The sequence below is a fragment of the Pelodiscus sinensis genome, chromosome 4 (assembly GCF_052426305.1).
Source record: "Pelodiscus sinensis isolate ZL-2025 chromosome 4, ASM5242630v1, whole genome shotgun sequence".
NCBI classification, from domain to species: Eukaryota; Metazoa; Chordata; order Testudines; family Trionychidae; genus Pelodiscus; species Pelodiscus sinensis.
The window spans coordinates 13328261-13348857 of NC_143055.1; the positions used below are offsets into that span (position 1 = coordinate 13328261).

Sequence of the window (20597 nt, forward strand, 5' to 3'; positions counted from 1 at the left end):
CATTGTTATATAATAACAACAAATCTTACACAAAATGTGTCAAGTGTCAATAAAATAATTAATTTTCACCAGAGAGAATCCCATATAGTCCATTTGCAAGAGCTCATATAGTTGACTGTAAAAAACATTCTACATATAGTTGGCCTCACCATATATCAGTCCAAGCTCTTCCAAGTACCCACAGCACTTACCTTCCCTTAACTGAAAACATCCTGTCCTCTTTGGATATGGAATGGCTTCATCTACCCCACCTGGAAACTCTTCTTCTTTGGCAACTCCCTGTTATTTGCAGTGATGTGACTTAGGATGCTGTCTAGACGCACCCTTCTGTCAGAATAAGCTACACAATTTGCGTAGCTTATTCTGAGTCTAAATCTAAAGAGCTTATTTTGAAATTTGGTGCTGTAAGGCACTATTCCAACAAATCTCTTAATGTTACAGGGACGCCGGAATAGGGTGCGGGCACTTTTAGAGATGTGGCGTTGCTATTTCGGAACACTTCCGATATACTGAAAGAGCAATGCAGTCTAGACATACCCGTAGATTGCATTTGACAGTTCGTTGCCCACACTCAGGAGTGACAAACTGCTCGTCTAATCTGTATGTCGTATTACCCCAACTGCCTGGGCAGTGCCACTATTTGGGCACGTAAATGACTGTGCAAGTCCTCCATTTGCAGGCATTCAATATGTGTGCATGCAAATAAGGCATGCAATCGCCGACAGAAAAATTCACATATTGAATTGTGAAGATTAGTCCCTGCAAGTATTGTTGAAGTATGATCTGGCATTTCTTGTACATCTAAATGGAGATCCAAGTCTGCAAAGATTCTTTATGGCCTCTTGAACAGTATGAAGTGACAACTCCTCCCTACTCTTTCAATTAATGTGCTCTTAAAATAGGAAAAAGTTATGTTGCTGTGCCCTCTGGTGGACAGTTAAAGAAACTGATAAAATTCAGCATTATCAAGAAAAAACCAACAAATGATCTGGTAGCACTTTATAGATTAACAAAACATGCAGATGGTATCACGAGCTTTCGTGGGCACAGCCCACTTCAGATGACCGTGGGCTGTGCCCACGAAAGCTCATGATACCATCTACATGTTTTGTTAGTCTATAAAGTGCCACCAGACCATTTGTTGCTTTTTTTTCTGTAACAGACTAACTCAGCTACCCCCTGAAGCTTCTGAGCATTATCAAGATTTTTTTAAAAAAAATCGATACAAAAGCCAGAATTCAGCACTGATTTTATTATATGTACTTGGGACACCAATTTTTTTTCACTTATTCAAATTACAACATAACTGTTCAGGGAAAAAAAATCATTACAACAATTTGTATTGTATTCCTTTAGGGATTTTTCTCTAGGAAAGGCAAGATATGGGCTTATATTAATCGTGTAAAGACTTAGATGATTAATGTTTGTAAGGCACTTTGAATATAATGTAAAAGAACTTTTCCTTTCATGTTAACAGAGATAAAAATCAATATGGGTCCAGAGAGTTTACATTGGAGTCTACTGAAGTTATGCTAAAAACCTGATTGAATTTGACAGACAGATCTTTTCTTTAACCATTCTAAACCATTCTATAGAATTTGATCAAGAATTATATTCCTGCTATAAAATTCTATTGCTTGGGTTATGTGTTATATGGAGATGTTATAATCCTCTATCGAGTTCATTAGGACTTTTCACAGAAGAGAAACTAGCAGAAAGCTTAAGCATCATTAAGGGCACGTCTACACTAGGAATTTATTTCATTTCAAAATAACGCCCGAAATAACTATTTCGAAATAGCATATCCACACTACAGGGAAGCCTCGAAATCAGTTTGAGGCAGGCTCCCTTATTGCAGGCATTCTACCTCGACTTAGAGCCCCAGGAAGTACTGGGAAGTAATTACCCTGAATGACTCTAGGGGAGCAGTTATTTCAAAATAGCAGCAGTGGAGCATCCACACTAACTCTATTTCCAAATAAGCATTATTCCTCATGGAAAGCAGGAGTTATTATTTCAAAATAACCAGCCCTTTATTTCAAAATAACAGGCTTGGTAGTGTGGATGCTCTGGATGGTATTTTGAAATAAGGGGAATTATTTCAAAATAACTCCATAGTGTGGACCAGGGCTAAGGCAGCTTTTTCTTTTATAGGCAACCACCCAGTAATTGCATATTCAGGGTCTGATGAACTCCATCTACGTCTGTCTGCGCTTGGCCATGTCTTCTATTCGGGCTCTTAGGGTTTTTGCCCAGTCGTCTTCCCGCGTCAGGGTGGTGGACCTGGTCTCCATCGCTTTTAAAGCTTGTATCTCGGACGGAACTTCAGGAACAAGCTTGGCTCTGAGCACGGCATCCTGGAACTTGGCTGCCGAGGCGGGTGCTAAGCAGCACCTGGGTCTGCTGTGGAAGAGAGAGACATAGGATGTAAGAGCACCATTATCAGTGGTTCTGGGGCCAGTCGGGTGTAGCCCCAACCCAAACAAAAAGGCCCCTCAGGGAGAGGCAGAGCCACTGAGCTTGGGATTTCTGAGGACAATGAAAAAGAAAACACGCGGGGGGCAGGAGGGAGTGTATCAAAGGTTAGGAAGGAGGGAGCCAGGTGGGGGACACTGAGCAGAGAACTCCAGAAAGCGCCCACAGCTCCTCAAAGGTGTGTAAGGAATGAATGGACACAGCCCAGAGGAACTATGCCCGGAAGTGTGATCTGCAAAGGGATTAGAAATAGGGCCCCAGAGCACCCTCTCCATCTTTCTCCTCCCGCTGTGATGGATGGCGGACTTGGCCAGGAGGTGGTTCACAAGGACTTCCTGCAGCTAAGTGAGGTACGGATGGGGTGTGAGTGGATCAGGTGTGGGGGAAAGTGAAGCCACACCTTCTGTAGGAGCTAGAAGAGAGGCTGCAACTTGAGGCACCCACTCTGAGGTGAGCTGGGACCTCCCTTGTGCTGCCGAAGAAATGGGTCAGGGAAGTTCATGGAGCCATAAGCAAGGGCGTAAATCTTGTGTGGTTCATGAAGGATCATGAAGTGATCCACAGGACTAGAGTGGAGTATGGACTGGCTATTGGGGTTCCTTATCTCTTCACGTGGCTACAGGTTCCACCATTTGGTGTCAAGGTAGGACATGAAAGCAAGGAAGTAAATGGCATGGAGAACGAGAGCAGGCATGGATACGGTTCAGAGTCAGACCGGCTGGATGTCAGACAGCCAATGGGATTAGCCAAGCCTGAGTTTTAGCAATATACACACCAGCTGGCAGCACCCATGAGGACACAGTATCTCAGGCAGGGCTTTGCAGTCTCATTGTCCTCAGGAGGGTTCCCTCTTGTGTGTGTTGCTAAAAGGCCCATAGCACCTTGTGCTGAAGTCGCTCAATTACAAGCCAATTTCAGAAACAGCTTGAGGGAAGCTGCAGAGCTTAATTTCATGTAACGTTTGATACCTACATCCTAATGACATAAAAGATCAAACACCAGGTACTTAATAATATTTGGAACTCTCTCTATTAGCTTCATTTAGCATGGAAGTTCTGACTATTCTTTTCCCATTTTATTTCTCCTTTCCTTTCCCTCCCCATCCCCTCTCTTTCTCTGCTATTTATGTGGAATTTGGACCCCTTGAACTCCATTCACCTGAACAAGGGCTTGTGCCCATGAAAGCTCATGATATCATCTACATTTTTTGTTAGTCTCTAAGGTGCTGCAGCACTATTTGTTGTTTCTTAATTATTTTCTATTAGGGTACATCTACACTCCAGCACTATTTCAAAATATTTCCAGTATCCCAAAATAGCTATTCCGTGTCTTTTGAATGAGCCCGTTATTTCAAAATATAATGGGCTCACTATTCCGAGGTCACTGTAAACCTCGTTCCACAAGGATTAAGGGACGTTTAGGAATAGAGACAGTGCCAAATTACAAAATAAGCTATTTTGAAATTCTCTCGAAATAAGCTAGGTAATTTGCGTAGCTCAAATTGCGTAGCTTATTTCGAGCTAAGGGTGCAGCGTAGATACACCCTTACAGACGAACATGGCTAACCCTCTGAAACTGAGCCCTCTATGATTTTCTCTCAGTGAACAGTAGGAGAACTTGTCCATTCTTCTGGCCATGTGGGGAGGTTTGGACTGCGGGGAGGCACTGAGAACTATCAGCACTTGAGTGGCTTAGCTGCATCATCACTCCAAAGTGAGTGGGACATCAGTCCAACTGACAGAAGTACCTGACTCTATCTACCCCACGATGATCCCCACCAGGCTAGCCTGAAACGTGTTACACCCGCCCTTAAATATTGCCTCCCATGAAACGATTATAACCAAAGTTATCCTGCTGCCATTCCCTGAAAGGCATCTGGCTTTCTATTAGTCACTTCTTACCTGCTAAGATGGCACTTCAATTGCCTATAATGGTAATGAACAGCCACAGCTGAGTGGGGACATAACAGGTAGCTGTTCTCTTCCCAACAGCGCCTCATTGCTTGAACGATATCTTCGTCAGACGCGGAACATGAGCGCAGGATGTCAGAAAGCTGGAGATCCACAGAGAGGGGTGAAAAAAAGCCACAGGAAACACCCCAATCAGACACAAAAACCACAGTGGAATTTGCAAAGCCATGTCAAATCATTCAAAAAGAAATGTATTGTGATGTCACCACTTATATGTAAGTCCTTCTTATTTGTTAGTATCTTGAATGCAAGACACAGAAGCATGGCTGATGGACACATTAATGTCATCATCTGGGTCAACCCAGCCTATCCAGGCTTTTTTGCACACCCAGCTCTGTTGGTTAATCACTGCACTGTGTGGGGGACACAATGTAACTGATGCTGGTACTTGAGGATATCAATCCCAAACCACCCAAAGAACCCTCTGACATATGTGATGGGTTTACTTTTTGCTTTCTGTTTTCCCCACACTGGATGCTGGATTCACCAAAGCTCTGGCTTATAAGGTTATGCACGCATGTAGTCCCAACGAAATCCATAGAACCACTACAAATTTAAGGTTACATATTTGTTTAACAGCTATGCTGGATCAGAGTCTTGGTCAGTGAAATTACATTGGATTTGGCCCATTGTGCTAATAAATCACATTCTACTGCACTAGGGTTTCTAGGATTGCAGGGGAATGATTAAATCCAAACAAAAGAATTGTATTTTTTTAAAAAAGGATTATATGACAAGATTACTATGCACATAGGTTTTTTTACACTCCTGTCTTCCATCACCCCAAATCGATAGATACCTGTATTTTAAGTGTCAGACGACATGACATCTTCAAAACACTTGCAACATTAATATCTGTTCTGAAAACAGCTTTTTTTTTTAAAATATGATAGAAAAGTATTTGCTCTGCACACACACATGCAGAGACTGACCTTTCTGTGTAATTCTTCTGGCAGGGTCAGGCTTCTCGACATGTAAAACTGTTCCATCAGAGTTTTAATCAGGCTGCCATCACAGTCCGAAAGCAGCCACAAGATCCTCTCCACATTGTACGGAGCCTATAAAAAGACACACTACACATGAGCCTCCATCAACTGAGAGTCAAATTCAGAAGCTGCAGCACCAGTGATCTCTAATGCGACACTTCGTGCTTAGGACTTCCTGTGCGCTCAGTGGGAATTGCAGATGTTCAGCTCCTTGCATATTTCAGCCAAAGTGGAAAAGTCCAGCTACCTGGCTCCATCCAGGCTATCTGCAAAGAAGTTTGCACAGACCTGTACATTCCTTCCAACACTCCAGTCCTCTGAAGAAGTGGGCTGTGCCCATGAAAGCTCATGATACCATCTACAACATGTTTTGCTAGTCTTTAAAGTGCTACCAGATTATTTGTTGTTTAAGTTTTTCCTGTACACTACTGTTATTATTGGAATTGCTCCTCCTAGAAACAACGAGTATTCCCGTGGCCCCATGGCATTCCGGTGCTCCTTGTTCTTAAAGTTACAGACTAACAAGTCTACCCCTCTTGAGTCCTCCTAGAAAACAATTCACAGCTCATTTCACATTTGGAGGGAATGGAATGTCTACATGAGAGACTTTTCTGCTAAAGCTTATTTTTTGACCCTCCCTTTACACCCCTTCCACAGGACTCCAGCCTCATTCAGTGCAAACAATGGGATGCTGTTTGCTGAATGGAGTATATGTTTACTATTTCTCTAAATCCTTATTTGTAATTTCTCTTGTTTGAAGAAACATAACAAAGTAGGTATCCCTCTGATGACCCTCTACTAGCTGATACGGAAGATACTCTTTAAGGGACTGGTCTCAGTCCGGTTGCTCATCAGAACTGGAAACGGCAGCAGGAAAACCACGAACACAATGGGAAATATTGTAGATGGCATTATTGTGGGAGTTTCTAGGAATGGGAGACAAAGAGTAGCCCCCCCCCCCCTTGTGCTAGGCATTGTATGAACAAAGAAAGAGAAGTCCCAACCTAGAGAGCTTAAAATCTAGGGGTTTGGCTACTCTTGAAACGCTGCCACCGCACAGCTATAGCACTTCAGTGTCGACACTGATTATATGGAGAAAATTCTTCCCGGAAAGTGGTAGGTAGGTGGAAAGAGAATTTTGTGCTGTCTACACTGAGGAGTTAGGGCTGCTTAACTGTATCACTTAGGTGTGGGGATTTTCACACCCTTGTGCAACATAGCTGAGTCAACCCAATGTTTTAATGGTGGCCAGCCCAAGGATACAACAGGAAGACAAAACAAAGAGGACAACTTGGCAAAGAATAAGACCCAGGCTTTTTCATTGAACTCCTGGATGAACAACATGGACTTACTCCACTTCTCAGACCCAATGGAGCACAGAGGAGAAGCTCGTCTGTACAGGAGACAGGGCTGCCTCGAAGATGGTCTGAGGCTGTGGAATGGCCTATTAGAGACTATGGACCATCACAACTCTCCTCACCTTCTCCGAATGCCAGTGGCACTTCTCCAACCTGCCACTGGTACTATCAACACACAGCAACATGTAAACCAAACAAAACAACCCCCACCAAAGCACCACACTGCACGCACAATTCTCTCCCTAGGGAGACAGAGGGAGAATGAACCACACACGACATGTTAGTCTCATCACTTCATGCACTACCGGCAGGCCCCCAGACTCCGCACTGCTGAGTGTGGTATAAGAGCCGACATATAACGAAACATGGATAGCAAAACACCTTGGCTACGTCTACACTGCAGGCTTCTTGCACAAGAACTGTTTTACGCAAGAGCTCTTGCACAAAAAGTCTTGCACAAGAGCGCGTCCACACTGCCATGTGCTTTTGCGCAAGAGATGTGCTTTTGCGCAAGAGCATCCATGGCAGTGTGGATGCTCTCTTGCACAAGAAAGCTCTGATGGCCATTTTAGCCACAGGGGTGTTTTGCGTAAGAAACCCATGTGGCCCGACTACTCTGCCTTCTTGCTCAAGAGCTCTTGCACAAGAGGGCTTATTCCTCATGGAGAGAAGAATAACTCTTGCGCAAGAAGCCCTCTTTTCTGATGCTTTACTGTAAATTTACTTGCGTAAGAACACTGATGCAGTGTAGACGCACCGCAAGTTTTTGCACAAAAAGCCTACAGTGTAGACATAGCCCTTTAGTAGATCTATCATTCGACACAGTTTATATGATCTCTCCTTCTTAGCCAGACACCTACCTGAATATCCATTGCAGAAGCTAAGGTGGGCTTAACACTCTCTGACAATGAGAAATCTCCATGCTGAATTGCCCTGTGGATAATGTCGTTCTTATTTACCACAGCGACCAGTTGGATTGGAAGGCCCATTTTCTGTGCGATATATCCACCTAAGAAAGAAAAATTCAAAAATGTGGCCTTTAGTTCCAGGACAAAACTCTCATAAAGCAGATTTACCAGTGAAATCATTGTTCCTCCATTCATGCCAATTTATCAGGAAGTGCTATTATTGTGTTCCATAATGCAGCTCTATGTTTAATATACCCAAAGAAAGCTAGTTTCTACTATGCAATGCTCCATTTGATCAGTCTCATAGCAAGAGAAACTGCAACATGGTTGGTTCTAGGATCTTTGTGGACCGCACCATCATATTAGGAGATACAGTGCTGAGAATGGCCATTTGAATGGAAAGCATCATCCGATTGGATGTGGACACTGAACTCCCAGGGCCCTGCTAATGCAGCTTCAGATAGCTGCCCCTCAATTACCAAGAATGCAACTTTTCACATCCCCTTGTATTGTTTTTACAAAAGATACGATTCACGTAAAGTGGGGGTGAGTAGTGGAGAGAACCTTTTTTTTTGGCCAGGTGCCTTAATACCCAACTCATTCTGTTCATGTGTACTTCTAATGTGTTCACTCCCGTGATATCTATATATGGCACCATATCATAGTGTTGGATTATCTGTGCCTCATGTGGCACCAACAATGTTGTTGGGACTTAAATATGAACAATCATGATGTAAGTGTTTAATTTAATAATGGAGATTGCCTATCTCCTAGAACTGGAATGGACCTTGAAAGGTCATTGAGTCCAGTCCCCTGCCTTCTCAGCAGGACCAAGTACCATCCCTGACAAATTTTTGCCCCAAATGGCCTCCACAAGGATTAAACTCACAACCCTGGGTTTAGCAGGCCAATGCTCAAACCACTGAGCTATCCCTCCACAAAAAATAAAACACAACCTCCCTTTTCATCTCAAGCTGCTTGCTGTTTTAAGGCCCAAAGAATGTCTTTTCCCCCCCACCTTACCTGTGACATTTCCTCCAGCCCCCGTTGGTACAACGATTTCCACAGTTGGCAGTGGAGTCACGTCCATGGATGGAGTGCACTGAAAGTAAGCGTAGAAGTAGTGAGCGATCTGCACCATAACCCGGGACCAGTTGATTGAGTTCAAACTCATCAGATTGTGTTGTCTGACAAAATCTGCATCAGCAAACAATTCTTTGATTGGTTCATCAATTTCATCGCTGTTTCCAAGAGCTGCGGAAAAGAGGACATCATAGTCAGGAGCATTAATAAAAATGTTACTGAAATTGGTGACATATTTTATGCCTATGTTTTCATCTACTAATGGGATTCAAGACTGAAAGGTAATTCCAGCCATCAAACTGGAGTATGGAGCTGGGGTTTGGTTCAGTCATCACACAGAGAGAAGTCCAACAGCAATATTTGGATCCAGATGAGGTTCTAATTCTGAGGTACTCAAGAATTCCCAACTTTTAAGGGCATTTGGATCTGGGTTTCTGGTTCAGGCCCATTTCTAGCTTATTCCAATGTTATGAACCATCAGCAGAGTCAGGACGTGGCTTCCAGTTTTGTTCGGTAACTCAGGTCGCATTACACAGCAGGGCTTAACTCAAAATAAGCCACGCAAGTTGACCTATGTCAATTGTGTAGTTTAAGTTTAAATAGCTTATTTCGAAATTAGGAGTGTCTACACAGCACTTATTTCAAAATAGAGCACTCTTCCTCCGACTTCCCTTAATCCTTGCACAATGAGGGTTACAGGAGTGGTAGTAAGAAGTCCTCCCACTTGTCAGTATTTCAACATTATTTTGAAATAACTGCCTGCTGTGTAGACACAGAGGCTATGTCTACACTGCACTCTAAATTCGAAATAAGATATGTAATTTGAGCTATGCAAATTGTGTAGCTTATTTTGAAATAAAGTGCTATTTCGAGACATTCCTTAACCCTTGTGGAATGAGGGCTACCGGGATGCTGAAACAGCACACCCATTATTTCAAAAAATATTCTGAAATAATGGTGGCTTGTGAAGATGTGGGGTAGCTATTTCGGGATACCTCTGAGTATCCCAAAATAACTTTGATGAATAGACATACCCAGACTAAGTTATTTCAAAATAACACTAGGTATTTCAAATTAATATTGCTGTGTAGACGTACCCTCAGAGTGCTGCCTGGGCCAAAGGGAGTCATGAGTAAGGCTCTACCAAATTCAAGGTCCATTTTGGTCAGTTTCATGGCTCTGGTATTTGAAAATTAGTCAATTTCAATATCCAGCGAAGTGAGAAAAACTGCTGGGTCTTGTTGGTATGCAGTTTCAGAGAGCTGAGCGTTTAGACTGGGTGGCTATATTTAGAACTACTCTTTTTGTCTAACACATATAGTCACTTAAATTCTATTGCTGAAGTCAATACACTTGTTTCACTGTTTATCTTTACCTGTGAATCTGTACATATGTGGCAAATTGACTCTGGTGAACCCATTCATAAATCAGACAGCATATCCCTGATGTGCAGTGCTGGGAATTGGGGGGTTGGGGGAAGGAAATGTGGCTGTTGCCTTACTCTGAGGGATTCCTGAGTGGCTCTGGGAGCATTCATGCAATCTTGTTGGGGGTAGGGCTCCACATGTGGTGGTGCTGAGTGATAACAGGACCTGGAGGGGTTGCTGCTGGTCGCTAGCAAGGCATTGTGAAAGACATCCCAGGCTGTAGAGAGTTCAGCGGGCTACAGGGGCTCCACAGTCTGAGGCTGCACCCCACGGGGATCCCGTCACAAAAAGATATTATCTCACCTACCTTGTCTCTCTAATATCCTGGAACCCGCATTGCTACAACAATTCTGAATGCAAGTTGTGCTGTCTGATAGCCCAACATGGTACGGCCATAGTGGGAGCTGGGTATAACACAATCCCCCCGAGACTTTCTAGAATTACTGGCCAGTAAACATTGGGATTGACGTTAGCATCCACCCAGCAACAGTATAAAGTAGGTCACCCAAAGACATGCAAACCAGTGAACACGTGGACGTTCTCCTCGATCACCGTCGTCATTTGCAGCTCTTGTATCTGGCTGCAGAGATCTTTGGGTAATAGAACAAAGATGTCCATACTGCTTTCCCCTCGCACGCTTTCAATTGCCGCGCTGCCAGTGTCTCCTGAAGTTCCTGTAACACATGAACATAATCAAGGAGAAAAATCTGAGTGATATCTATTAATGAAAGGTTAATTGATGATGGAAAGCTCAGCCAAGTGTGTGTTCTCACACAGAAGAAGGCTGCAGTCAGCAGGTCGGGATATTTTTGGTTCGTGCCAGGTACACGGTAGGGATGTCAACGTGTAGTCAACTACACGATTATCCGATAAACCTGGGCTTACTGGTTACTCTTGTTGACTACACACACTCTCCTCCCCCCTGCTGCCTCTGTATCAGATACATTGGGGGGAGGAATGGGAGCCGGTGCCCATGAGGAGCTGGCTTTAAGTAGGCTACCGATGAGCACTGAATCTGCCTGCCCCTGCGCTACTGCCTCTGATAAAGAGGCAGCATCGCGGAGGGTGAGGAGGGCAGGCTAGAGCGGTTAGTGCGGCTACAGCGGTTACACGGTTATTCAATTACACTCTAACATCCCTAGTACCCGGCACCCAACAATGGAAACTCAGCCCAAATGCCTGCATCACAACCCACCACCACCAGTGGCATCCTTGCTGGTCTCAGCAGAGGCATCAAGTACTGAATGGGAGGCTGATGCAGTAAAGATGCCATTGATGGCAGCTGCCTGCAGGCCCAGGGGCTGCTCAACTTCCCATTCTGCCATAGGCCCCGCCCCCACCTGATCCCTTCCCTCACCCCTCCACACCAATCCTGCCTTCTCCAGCTTCCAGCTCCATCCCACTCCTGCTCACCTCTTCTCACCCCCTCTGCCAAGCATGTCCTGTTCCCGCTCCTCTCCCTCCCACAGCCACCCACCCGCAGTAGAACAGCAGATTGTGGCAGGTGGAGGCACTGGGAGAGAGGAAGGAAGAATTAATTGGCAGGGCTGTCAGTGGTCAGGAGGAGTTGGGAGAGAAGGAGATGTTGGCTGCAAATGGGTGCCAAGCACCTGCTAATCTTTTTTCCATGGGTGCTCCAACCCCAGAGCATGCATGGAGTCAGTGCCTATGAAAGATGCCCTCTATAGGTCAAGTGAGGCATATTAGCCACTGTGTTCTGGAGATAATCCTGGAGGCTTACATACTGGTTAACAACCCAGTTCCATTCACAAGCACTAACAGGAGAATAGAGTCCATATAATATATAGCCCAGTGCAGCAGACCCACATAAGGCCATTGTACTCTCTCAGCAGCCCCGGCACCAGGGAAAATGCCAAGTACATTGCTTGCATCCATCTGCTCAGCTGTAACCTACCTACGAGAATCGTGACGTGCTTCTTCCTCTTCTTCAGGAAGTACTGTAAAAACTGACCAGTGCAGGACAAGGACAAGTCCTTGAAGGCATAAGTGACCCCATGCCAGAGCTCCAAAACATTCAACCCGTTCTTCAGCCTGGACAGATTCACAATGTTTTTGTGTCTGAACCGCCGGAAGGCCCTGTCAATCAGATCTAGAGGGAAGCAGTTGACGAGGACGGTTACAGTAGGTACCAGCAATAAATTTCCAACACTTCAGCCTCATCATGACCATGGTTTGCCAAGCTCATCAAACTCTTTACTGAGAAACCCAAGACTCTCCAGTACCACAGAGGTATGGAAGTGAGAGACAAGAAGCAGCGTTCCCTCTGAATTTTCCCCCCACATGTGCAGAATGAATTTTGTTATGTGCTCCAATACGTGATGTAGGACACCGCCTCCATAATGGTGCACATAACGTTATCGCAGAATCATAGAATCATAGAACCATAGAACTGGAAGAGACCTCAGAAGGTCATCAAGTCCAGCCCCCTGCTCTAGGCAGGACCAATCCCAACCAAATCAACCTGGCCAGTGCTTTGTCAAGCCGAGACTTAAACACGTTTGTGGGCTGGGAAGCTACAAAGGTGACAGAGCCAGCGTATCCTTTCCATGCTCACCCTCTGATACAGCAAAGGGCCCATATGACACTCTCCCATGTTCTTAAAAGGAGTTTTCTATATGGAACAGCAGTGTGGGCTGAGGCTGCAGCAGACAACACAGAGATGCCCCGAAGGGATGTGAAAGGTTAACCGGCTAACCGGTAAGCATCACCCTAAATGGGTAACACTTACCGGTTTTGGTTAACCATAGGGGCTGGAGCAGCTTCCCACCTGCCCTAGACGGGGACTGCTCCAGCCCCATAGAAGCCACTGCAGACAGGGGCTGCTCCGATTACCTGGCCAGAGCAACCCCTGTCCATGGCCAGCTTGCCTCCTCCTCCCCCACTGCAGGTTACATGCTGGCTCCCCAGGAGCAGGGATGGCAGGAGCTCCAGAGCCTACAGTGAACCCTCCTCATCCCAAGGAGGCTTCACTGAAGGCTCTGCAGTATAAAGTTTATTTAAGTTTTATACTGCAGAGCCTGCAGCTTGTGTAACCATGAAACTGCTAGGATTTTCAGTGGTTACCTTTTTAACTGACTTTTTACATTCCTAGTGCCCAGTACCACTGATACTGTAGCATTAGATACACTGTATTTGCATCCACTTGCAGTAGAGATGTCCCTTTCTACAGTAACCTAGGAAACTGCATTGACCCTTTCAGAGAATGACATTTATAGGCAGACAGACAGGATTTGGTGACTTTTCCGCTTGTCTTCACAAGAGGAGCAGATCTCCAATAAGCTAGTGTGATGACAAGACCAAGTTGATGACACAATTGGAGGGGAGAAAGAGCAGAGTAATATTAAAATAACTATGCAGATTCTGGCCACTAAGGGCCTGTACAGGTCCAGTGAGGATCAAGGTTATTAGGATGATGGGTTAATACAAGGCAAGGTAACAGGCTCCTCTAAATCTTTGCTACAAACCGAGCGACCCCTACAGCAGGCTGCTTGCACTGCAGTCCAGTTTCCATTTACCGTTCAGCTCTTTCCGTGGGATGAGTTCAGAGGAGATGAAGAGGGAACTCAGCTCTTTCACCAGTTCTGGATAGGAGAAGGTACTCCATGTTCGCAGGGTGTGATAGTCCAGGGTAGGGATTTCCTTGGGCATGTAAAGGCCACCATCCGGGGCATAGCCAGAAAAGAGGGCTCCTTCAAAGTCAACGCTTCCGGCTTCTCCTCGAGTGCTGATGTACCTCATGTTTCCAGCGTCGCTGCAAGAGACGTGGCAGTTACACTAGGGCCCCCTGGCAGAGCAGTCTGGGATAGCTCATGACAGACAGACAGGTGTTTTGTGGATGCTGCTGTGCCCTTTACTGATCAGTGTCATTGAAACTAGGAACAAGACTGGGTTCAGGACTGATTCCAACTAGTACTCTAGGGCTACGTCTACACTGGCCCCAAATTCCGGAAAAGGGATGCAAAGCAGGTAAGTCAGCATAGGGAAATCCCCCGCGGATTTCCCTATGCTGACTTACCTGCTTTGCATCCCTTTTCCCGAATTTGGGGCCAGTGTAGACGTAGCCTAGAAGTGCAAGGGGTAGTCTCAGGCCAGGATTCTCTGGCCACATTAGAGGAACCCTGCATGTTCTATGAGGGCGGGGAGATTAATTTGGAGAAGGATAGAGAAATGCTTCTCTTGGTATTGCATCTGCCTGTTGCTGGGATTGTTAGATTGTGTATTAATTATACAGATTAAGAATTTCCAGTTATTATTTTGAGGACTGACAGGCATTTGTTTCAAGATTGGGACCAGTATTATTTAAATTATTTTATAGTTGGGAACCACAATGTGCACAGTTGCAACACTTACATTATAGTAACTTTTTAATACTTACAAATATAGATTATTCATACATTGAGCACAGTGAGAATCATTAAGTAGTGGAATCCACCAAGGGACATGGTGGATTCTCCATGGCTAGCAATTTAAAAATCAAGATTGGATGTTTCTTCTAAAAGATCTGCTGTAGGAATTATTTGAAGGGAAGTTCCAAGGCCTATGCTAAGCAGGTGGACAGACTAGATAGAGAGGTCCCTTTGGGCCTTGCATTAGGGATGTAAAATATTAACCAGTTAATCGGTGAGCATCAGTCTTCCTGGTTCACCCAGCTTAACTGCTAACCCCTGGGCCAGCCAAACAGCGCCTCAACAACTGTTCAATCCCAGCCCAGTCACAGCCTCTCTCATTGTAATCAGTTAACTATTTAAACAACATAATTGTTGCCATTTAAACGATTAACTTTTAAAATGATATTTTACATCCCAGCACATATGAATGCCTCGGACTCATAGCTTTCATTGGAAAATCGGGGGCGGGGAGGGCGGTAGGAGTGGGAGGGAGGGTTGTTTTGTTTTGTTAAATTAAAGCTGGAAAATATAAACACTGAAAACAACCAAAAAGAGCCTAAACTCATTTTTAAAAATCTCATCGTGTTATAATTTGCATTGTCTAAGACTGGAAGCAACTTAGTGCCGGGCCCATTTTTGTTGCTCCACCTCTGTACAGCGCCTAACACAACGAGTCCATGACTAGGACAAACCTATGCCCTTCCTGAGTCACGCTTGCAGCGCGAGGTGTCCCTGTCCCACCTGGAGAGCTCAGTCAGAGCCGGGAAGAATTTTTTTCAGTGACTCTTTTTTTTTTTACCCCTCCCTCCCAAAATGCAGACCGGGGTCCCCAGGAGTCCAGATGTGTTGGATTCCCCAGAGGGTCTGGGGGAGGGGCGATTCTGGCGTTCCAGTTTCTGATGCACAATCACGGGTCGGTTCAAACCCCAATTCCATGGGACCGGCAGAACCGCGCCGGCGGGAGCGACCCGGTCGTGGCCGCAGCCCCGACCGATCCATGCTTCGCCCAGCCCGGGGCGCGCCCGCTCTTGCCAGCTGCGGCTGCAGCGTTTCGCAGCCCCGCGCGCCAGGTCCCGTGCAAAGACCCCGGCCAGGTCCCGGCTTCAGATCCCTGCAGCGTTGGCTGCTGAGCCCCGACCGGCAGCCAGTCCCGCAGAGCGTGAGAGCCAGCTGGCTGCCAGGGTGGCCCGGCAGCAGAAAGCGACCCCTCCGCTCCAAGCAGCGCTCTCGGCTCTACCCAGACAGAGCCGCCCTGGCCCTCCCCGAGGTGCTGGGGGGCACTTACTATAACTAGCAAGGCAGGACGCGTCGGCCACCCACTGCACACGCCGCCTGGACTCCGGGGGAGAGCAAAACCGAGAGCCCCCGGCATTCACCGAGCTCTGCTTCGTTTGCCAGCCAGCAACAAGCCGTTCTCGCTCCCCGCTGCAAGCCAGCCTCCTCCTGTGTGTGCTCCCGGGAAACTGCCCCCGCTCCACCTCTCCTGGAGGCGGCCGGTTCCCCTGTAAATAGGCCTCCCTCCAGCCAGCGGTAAGCCAAAAGTCGGCATAAATAACCTTTGCATTTCCATCCCTCCAGGGATCTTTGGATTCATTACAGACAATTAATGAAGAACTCCACACTCACACACACACACACACACACACACACACACTGTCCCCTCTAGTGGCGCGCACACACAGGGTTCACTGTGCCCTTTCAGTGGCACTCAGACCAACCCCCTGCCTTAACCACAAGACAATTCCTCCTCTCTTTCTTGCTTCTTTTTCGTCCATCAGTTTAAGGCTTGTCTTCACTTCAGCCTTAGCTCCCAGGTATAGCTCAAGTATAATCCCTAGGGTCTTTGGAAATGATCAGCCAAAATCTGCTCTTGGGTAACCCTTCTGCCAAGCAGAGTTTGCAACTACAAAGATGGACTGGTTATACCCCTGCACACAACTGACAACAGACCAGGGCTATTGGATGCAAAAAGTAGTAGTGCAACACTGAGGGCTGGTCAATATACAGTTATGTTACTGCTTTCACTATAGAGAACTACTATAGCTAAAGCAGAACCTCCTAGTATGAATGGAGTTATGCCTGGATAACTTATACGCCTTAATTTGGGGAAATAAAATTATCCTGGGGTAGGCAACTTTGCGCTGGTGTAACGACATTCACAGCAGTGGTTGTACTGTTTTCACCATATTGGTTTAAAGCAGCCCCCCCTAACCAAAATAGCTAAATCAGAACAAACACTGTGTGCAGACCAGGCCTAAAGTTGCACCATTAAGCATGCAAAAGCAACGAACTACAGAAGCAAGGGCTGTTCCCACAGCTCCACTGTCCTTGGGCCTTTACATGATGACAGTAAGTATGTGATTACATACTGCTTCTCAGATAACTGTAAATAATACACCATTTGCTGCAATCTTAAATACTCCCCAAATACTTTATGTAACCAGTGAGCACACATTTAAAGGCTGTATCATAATGCCTGTGAACAAAAGGAATTGGTTTGTGTACCCACCCAGTCATCACATTTGCCTTTCCTCACTTTTTAGTTAGGGTTGCCAGATGGTATCAGAAAAAATACCGAATAAAAAAAAAGGACCCTGAGAGTTGTTAAGCAAAACAAACAAAAAAGACCCTGGGAGTAGAAGACCCCCAAGAGTTGTTAAGCAAAGCAAAGCAAAGCATAAAAAAAAAAAAAAAAAAAAAAAGGCAGCATGGCCCATTAATGCATGGGGAGGCTTTTTGGCCCTAACAGGCTGCTGGCAGCTGCCAGCCATCTTGCCTCTCTGCACAGGCCGGACATCTCGCCTGCAGAACCCTGCCTCTGTTTTGAACCGGACAGCCCAGAATTTTTGCCTCCTGGCCGGGAGAAAAAATCAGAAAATACTGGTGGGGTTGCCAGTATGGTTTTGAACCAGACAGTCCGGTATATGAGCTTTCCGTTCAGGAATCAAATTGAAAAAATATAAACGAGAAAATATAAATGTCCATTTTTTTCTAAATAAGATGTAATGTAGATTGTGATGTAATGAATATTTTTACTGGACAGGAGGCAAAAATACCAAACTGTCCGGTTCAATACTGGACAACTGGCAACCCTATTTTTAGTGCGTAAGCCTCCAGCCTTCATGTCATGTTAATTATTTTTTGCACTTCATTTCCTAGGTTGTTAGGTGTTTTTCTTGATGAAAAAAAAGAAATCTGTGTACATGATTGTGGGGGAGGGGAGAGTGCGCCGTTCTTTGGCTGTATTAAGATGGATTTGATTTGTTAGCTCCCTTCATCCTCCACAATTATGTAAAGGCAAGGTTGCGGGGAAGGGAGGGGAAGGAGCAAGGTTGGGGATGGCTAATGATATTTAGGTTGAGGGGAACCAGAAACTCCAAGCAAACCAATAGTCTGTCAACCTCAAAGAACAGATGCTGCAGGCCTCAAATAATGTAACCACAAAACCGAACCCAGCCAGCCACTATATCCTTTATTCCAGGCATGGGGAATCTCAGGCCCGGGGGCCTCATGTGGCCCCCAGTTTGCCTGGATCCAGCCCCTGGGCTCATGGTTCCCCCTCCCCGCAGCATTGGGGAACTGATGCTGGTACTCCAGTCCCCTGTTGCCTAACCATGGGGCTAGAGCACATAACATCTACTTGCATGGGCCCCTCTAGGCCCTGGTGTAAGAGGGGCATGTGGGGAGTCTTTCTACTTCTCACTCAGAGGCCACATCAGTGAGTGTTTGTATTGGGGTGGGGGGTTTTCTGGCTTCTCACTTTTGTGCAGCCCCCAACTGATTTTTCTGTGGGTCAGTGGCCCCGACCCAAAAAAGTTTTCCCTCCCCAGCTTTATTCTTCCAGAGCAACATATACTGTTCTTATTAAACACTAGGTGGCAGCAACCACCACTTCCATACACAGTGCCATGTGGCGCAAACATCCTCCCTGATTGGATCCACCTCGTCATCTCCAGCCTGATTCTAGCCTGCATATTTATACCTGCCTCTGGAAATTTCCACTGCATGCATCTGACGAAGTGGGTCCTTGCCCACGAAAGCTTATGCTCCTACACTTGGGTTAGTCAATAAGGTGCCACAGGACTCCTCACCGCTTTTGCAGATTCAGACGAACACGGCGACCCCTCTGATACTTGAAGCATTTTGCTATACAGGTCAAGCAGCTCTAGCACAGCTCTCTCTGGCCCCGCACCATCCATGGTTCGGCATGAGTTTACTTAGCTGGATGTCCACGAGGAGTAACGGTAGTTTGAATTAGAAAGCCTAATTCGAACTACCTACTCTGTGCCACGTGTAGCCGCGGGCACGGAGTCCTCACTAAGGGGGATTTAAAAATGGTGGCGCCCGGCAAGATGCAAATGAAGCCCGGGATATTTAAATCCCGGGCTTCATTTGCAACTTCGAATGACTACATTAACCACCCTAGTTCGAACTAGGGTGGTGGTGTAGACATACCCTTACAGAACATAGATGGGTGCCTGTGTACACATTTAATTTTCATGATCCTGCTGAGGCCTACACAGCATTTTAGAAAGGAGGTAAGTATTGTTACCCTCATTGTTACAGCTGGGGAAACTGAGGTGCAGGGTGGTCACACAACAACACCTGCAATACAACGAACCATTAGCCACACTGTACCAATTTCAACCGCACATTTGGGCTTCTCAGAGGTTTCTCAGGCTGGCCTGCAAATTTCTGACTCTCTCAGAGCACCCTCAGAGGAAGGGGAGCCCAGAAATGAATTATGAGGGTATGATCCCTAGCAGCCTGAACTTGAGAGGTGGCCTTGAGTTACTCTCAGCGGGGCTGCAAGTGCTCACCCCTCAGAATCAGGCTAGAAGCCGTGAATGAATCCCTGAGTTTGGTGAGCCCCAAATCTATTTGTCCAGAGTCGTCTGTTGCTGCCACATTCTCCAAACCTGCTTTTACTCTGTGCTCTAATGCTGAAGGTCAGGTCCCCAGCTGGTGTGGCTTGGCAAGGCGCTACTGAAGTCTGTGGAACAACACCAGTTTGCACCAGCTACAAGACTGGCCCACGCTGTGCTGATGTAATGCTTTACCTGGCCTTGTGACTCTCTCCTTGGGAGCTAGTTAGTTTGAAGAGAACTTGCTCCCTGCTTGGGTTGGAATACGCAGTCCTAGTCTGCTATATATTTGAGAGAGCTTGTCTGTCTGTGAGTGAATCTGTCTGTCTGTTTGTTCAAGAACTCCTAAACAGAAAGAGCTAGGACCACCAAATTTGGTATGCAGCTTCCTCTTATTATATCTTAAAGCAAAGTAAGGGGTTGGTTGTGCCGGGACAACAGGGTGTGGCTGGAATGCAATTGTTGCTCATAACATGGAAAGGGAGGGCTCTGCTCACAGGGACAGTTTTATTGTATAATGACCACAGGGGGGCAGCAAAAGGCCAGAGATGGGGACCAGGACAGCTATAACTGGGTCAGCAGGGGGCAAGGGTGGAGAAAGGGATAGCTATCTATTATATATTTGAGAGAGTTTATCTGTTTCTGTGTGTGTGTGTGTGTGTCTATCCCCCAACCAGGGAACCTGGTCCCCTCCCCACCTGTGGCTGCTGCAGCTGCAGTGGCCATGGACAGGTGCTTTTCACCTGTCCCCAAGCTGTTGCGGTGAGAGAGGGCTGGGATTGGCTTTTCTCCCCCGGGCAGCCTGCATACTGAGCTCCTCCTCCTCAGCCCCACCCAAGCCTCCCAGCCCCCAGGTGTTCTTTAGGGAGGGCAGGGGGGTAGAACTCTCCCCCACAATTCACACGGGGACCTTGCCAACCCAAGCAATGCCAGGCAAATCGTCTAGTGAGCTATAATCTCATTGCTACACACACCATGGAAGGCTTCTGCTCCCACTGTGAGAGAAAGGGACACACTGCATGCTCAGTGAGGCAGGCTGATGTTTGCAAACCACACACAAGCACCTGTTGCCAGATGATGACTGCACCATCTCCGGGTAGGTCTTATGAGTGCCTC

The 20597-nt window shown here is 46.3% G+C and overlaps 1 protein-coding gene across 1 annotated transcript; it reads right to left on the minus strand.

Annotated features, from left to right (window-relative positions):
• Nucleotides 1-1232: 1232 nt before the first annotated feature.
• THNSL2 (threonine synthase like 2) lies at nt 1233-16104 on the minus strand. The gene is made up of 9 exons (XM_014574553.4): nt 15902-16104; nt 13744-13979; nt 12123-12317; nt 10729-10881; nt 8721-8951; nt 7650-7798; nt 5378-5503; nt 4377-4528; nt 1233-2403 (listed from the first exon to the last, which is right to left on the minus strand). Exons 2-9 carry the CDS (start codon nt 13964-13966, stop codon nt 2199-2201), a joined length of 1434 nt encoding a protein of 477 aa, XP_014430039.3. The 5' UTR covers nt 13967-13979; nt 15902-16104; the 3' UTR covers nt 1233-2198.
• Nucleotides 16105-20597: the final 4493 nt, after the last annotated feature.

Bases quoted from the DNA above. Each gene is read 5' to 3' on its own strand.
- THNSL2 (XM_014574553.4), bottom strand. From the start codon at position 13,966: ATGAGGTACATCAGCACTCGAGGAGAAGCCGGAAGCGTTGACTTTGAA. The intron at 12,318-13,743 runs GTAAATGGAAAC...GCTTCCCTCTAG, and splicing joins CCCACGGAAAGAGCTGAACG to ATCTGATTGACAGGGCCTTC. The intron at 2,404-4,376 runs GTAAGAAGTGAC...TCTCTTCCACAG, and splicing joins TTGAAGTGCCATCTTAGCAG to CAGACCCAGGTGCTGCTTAG.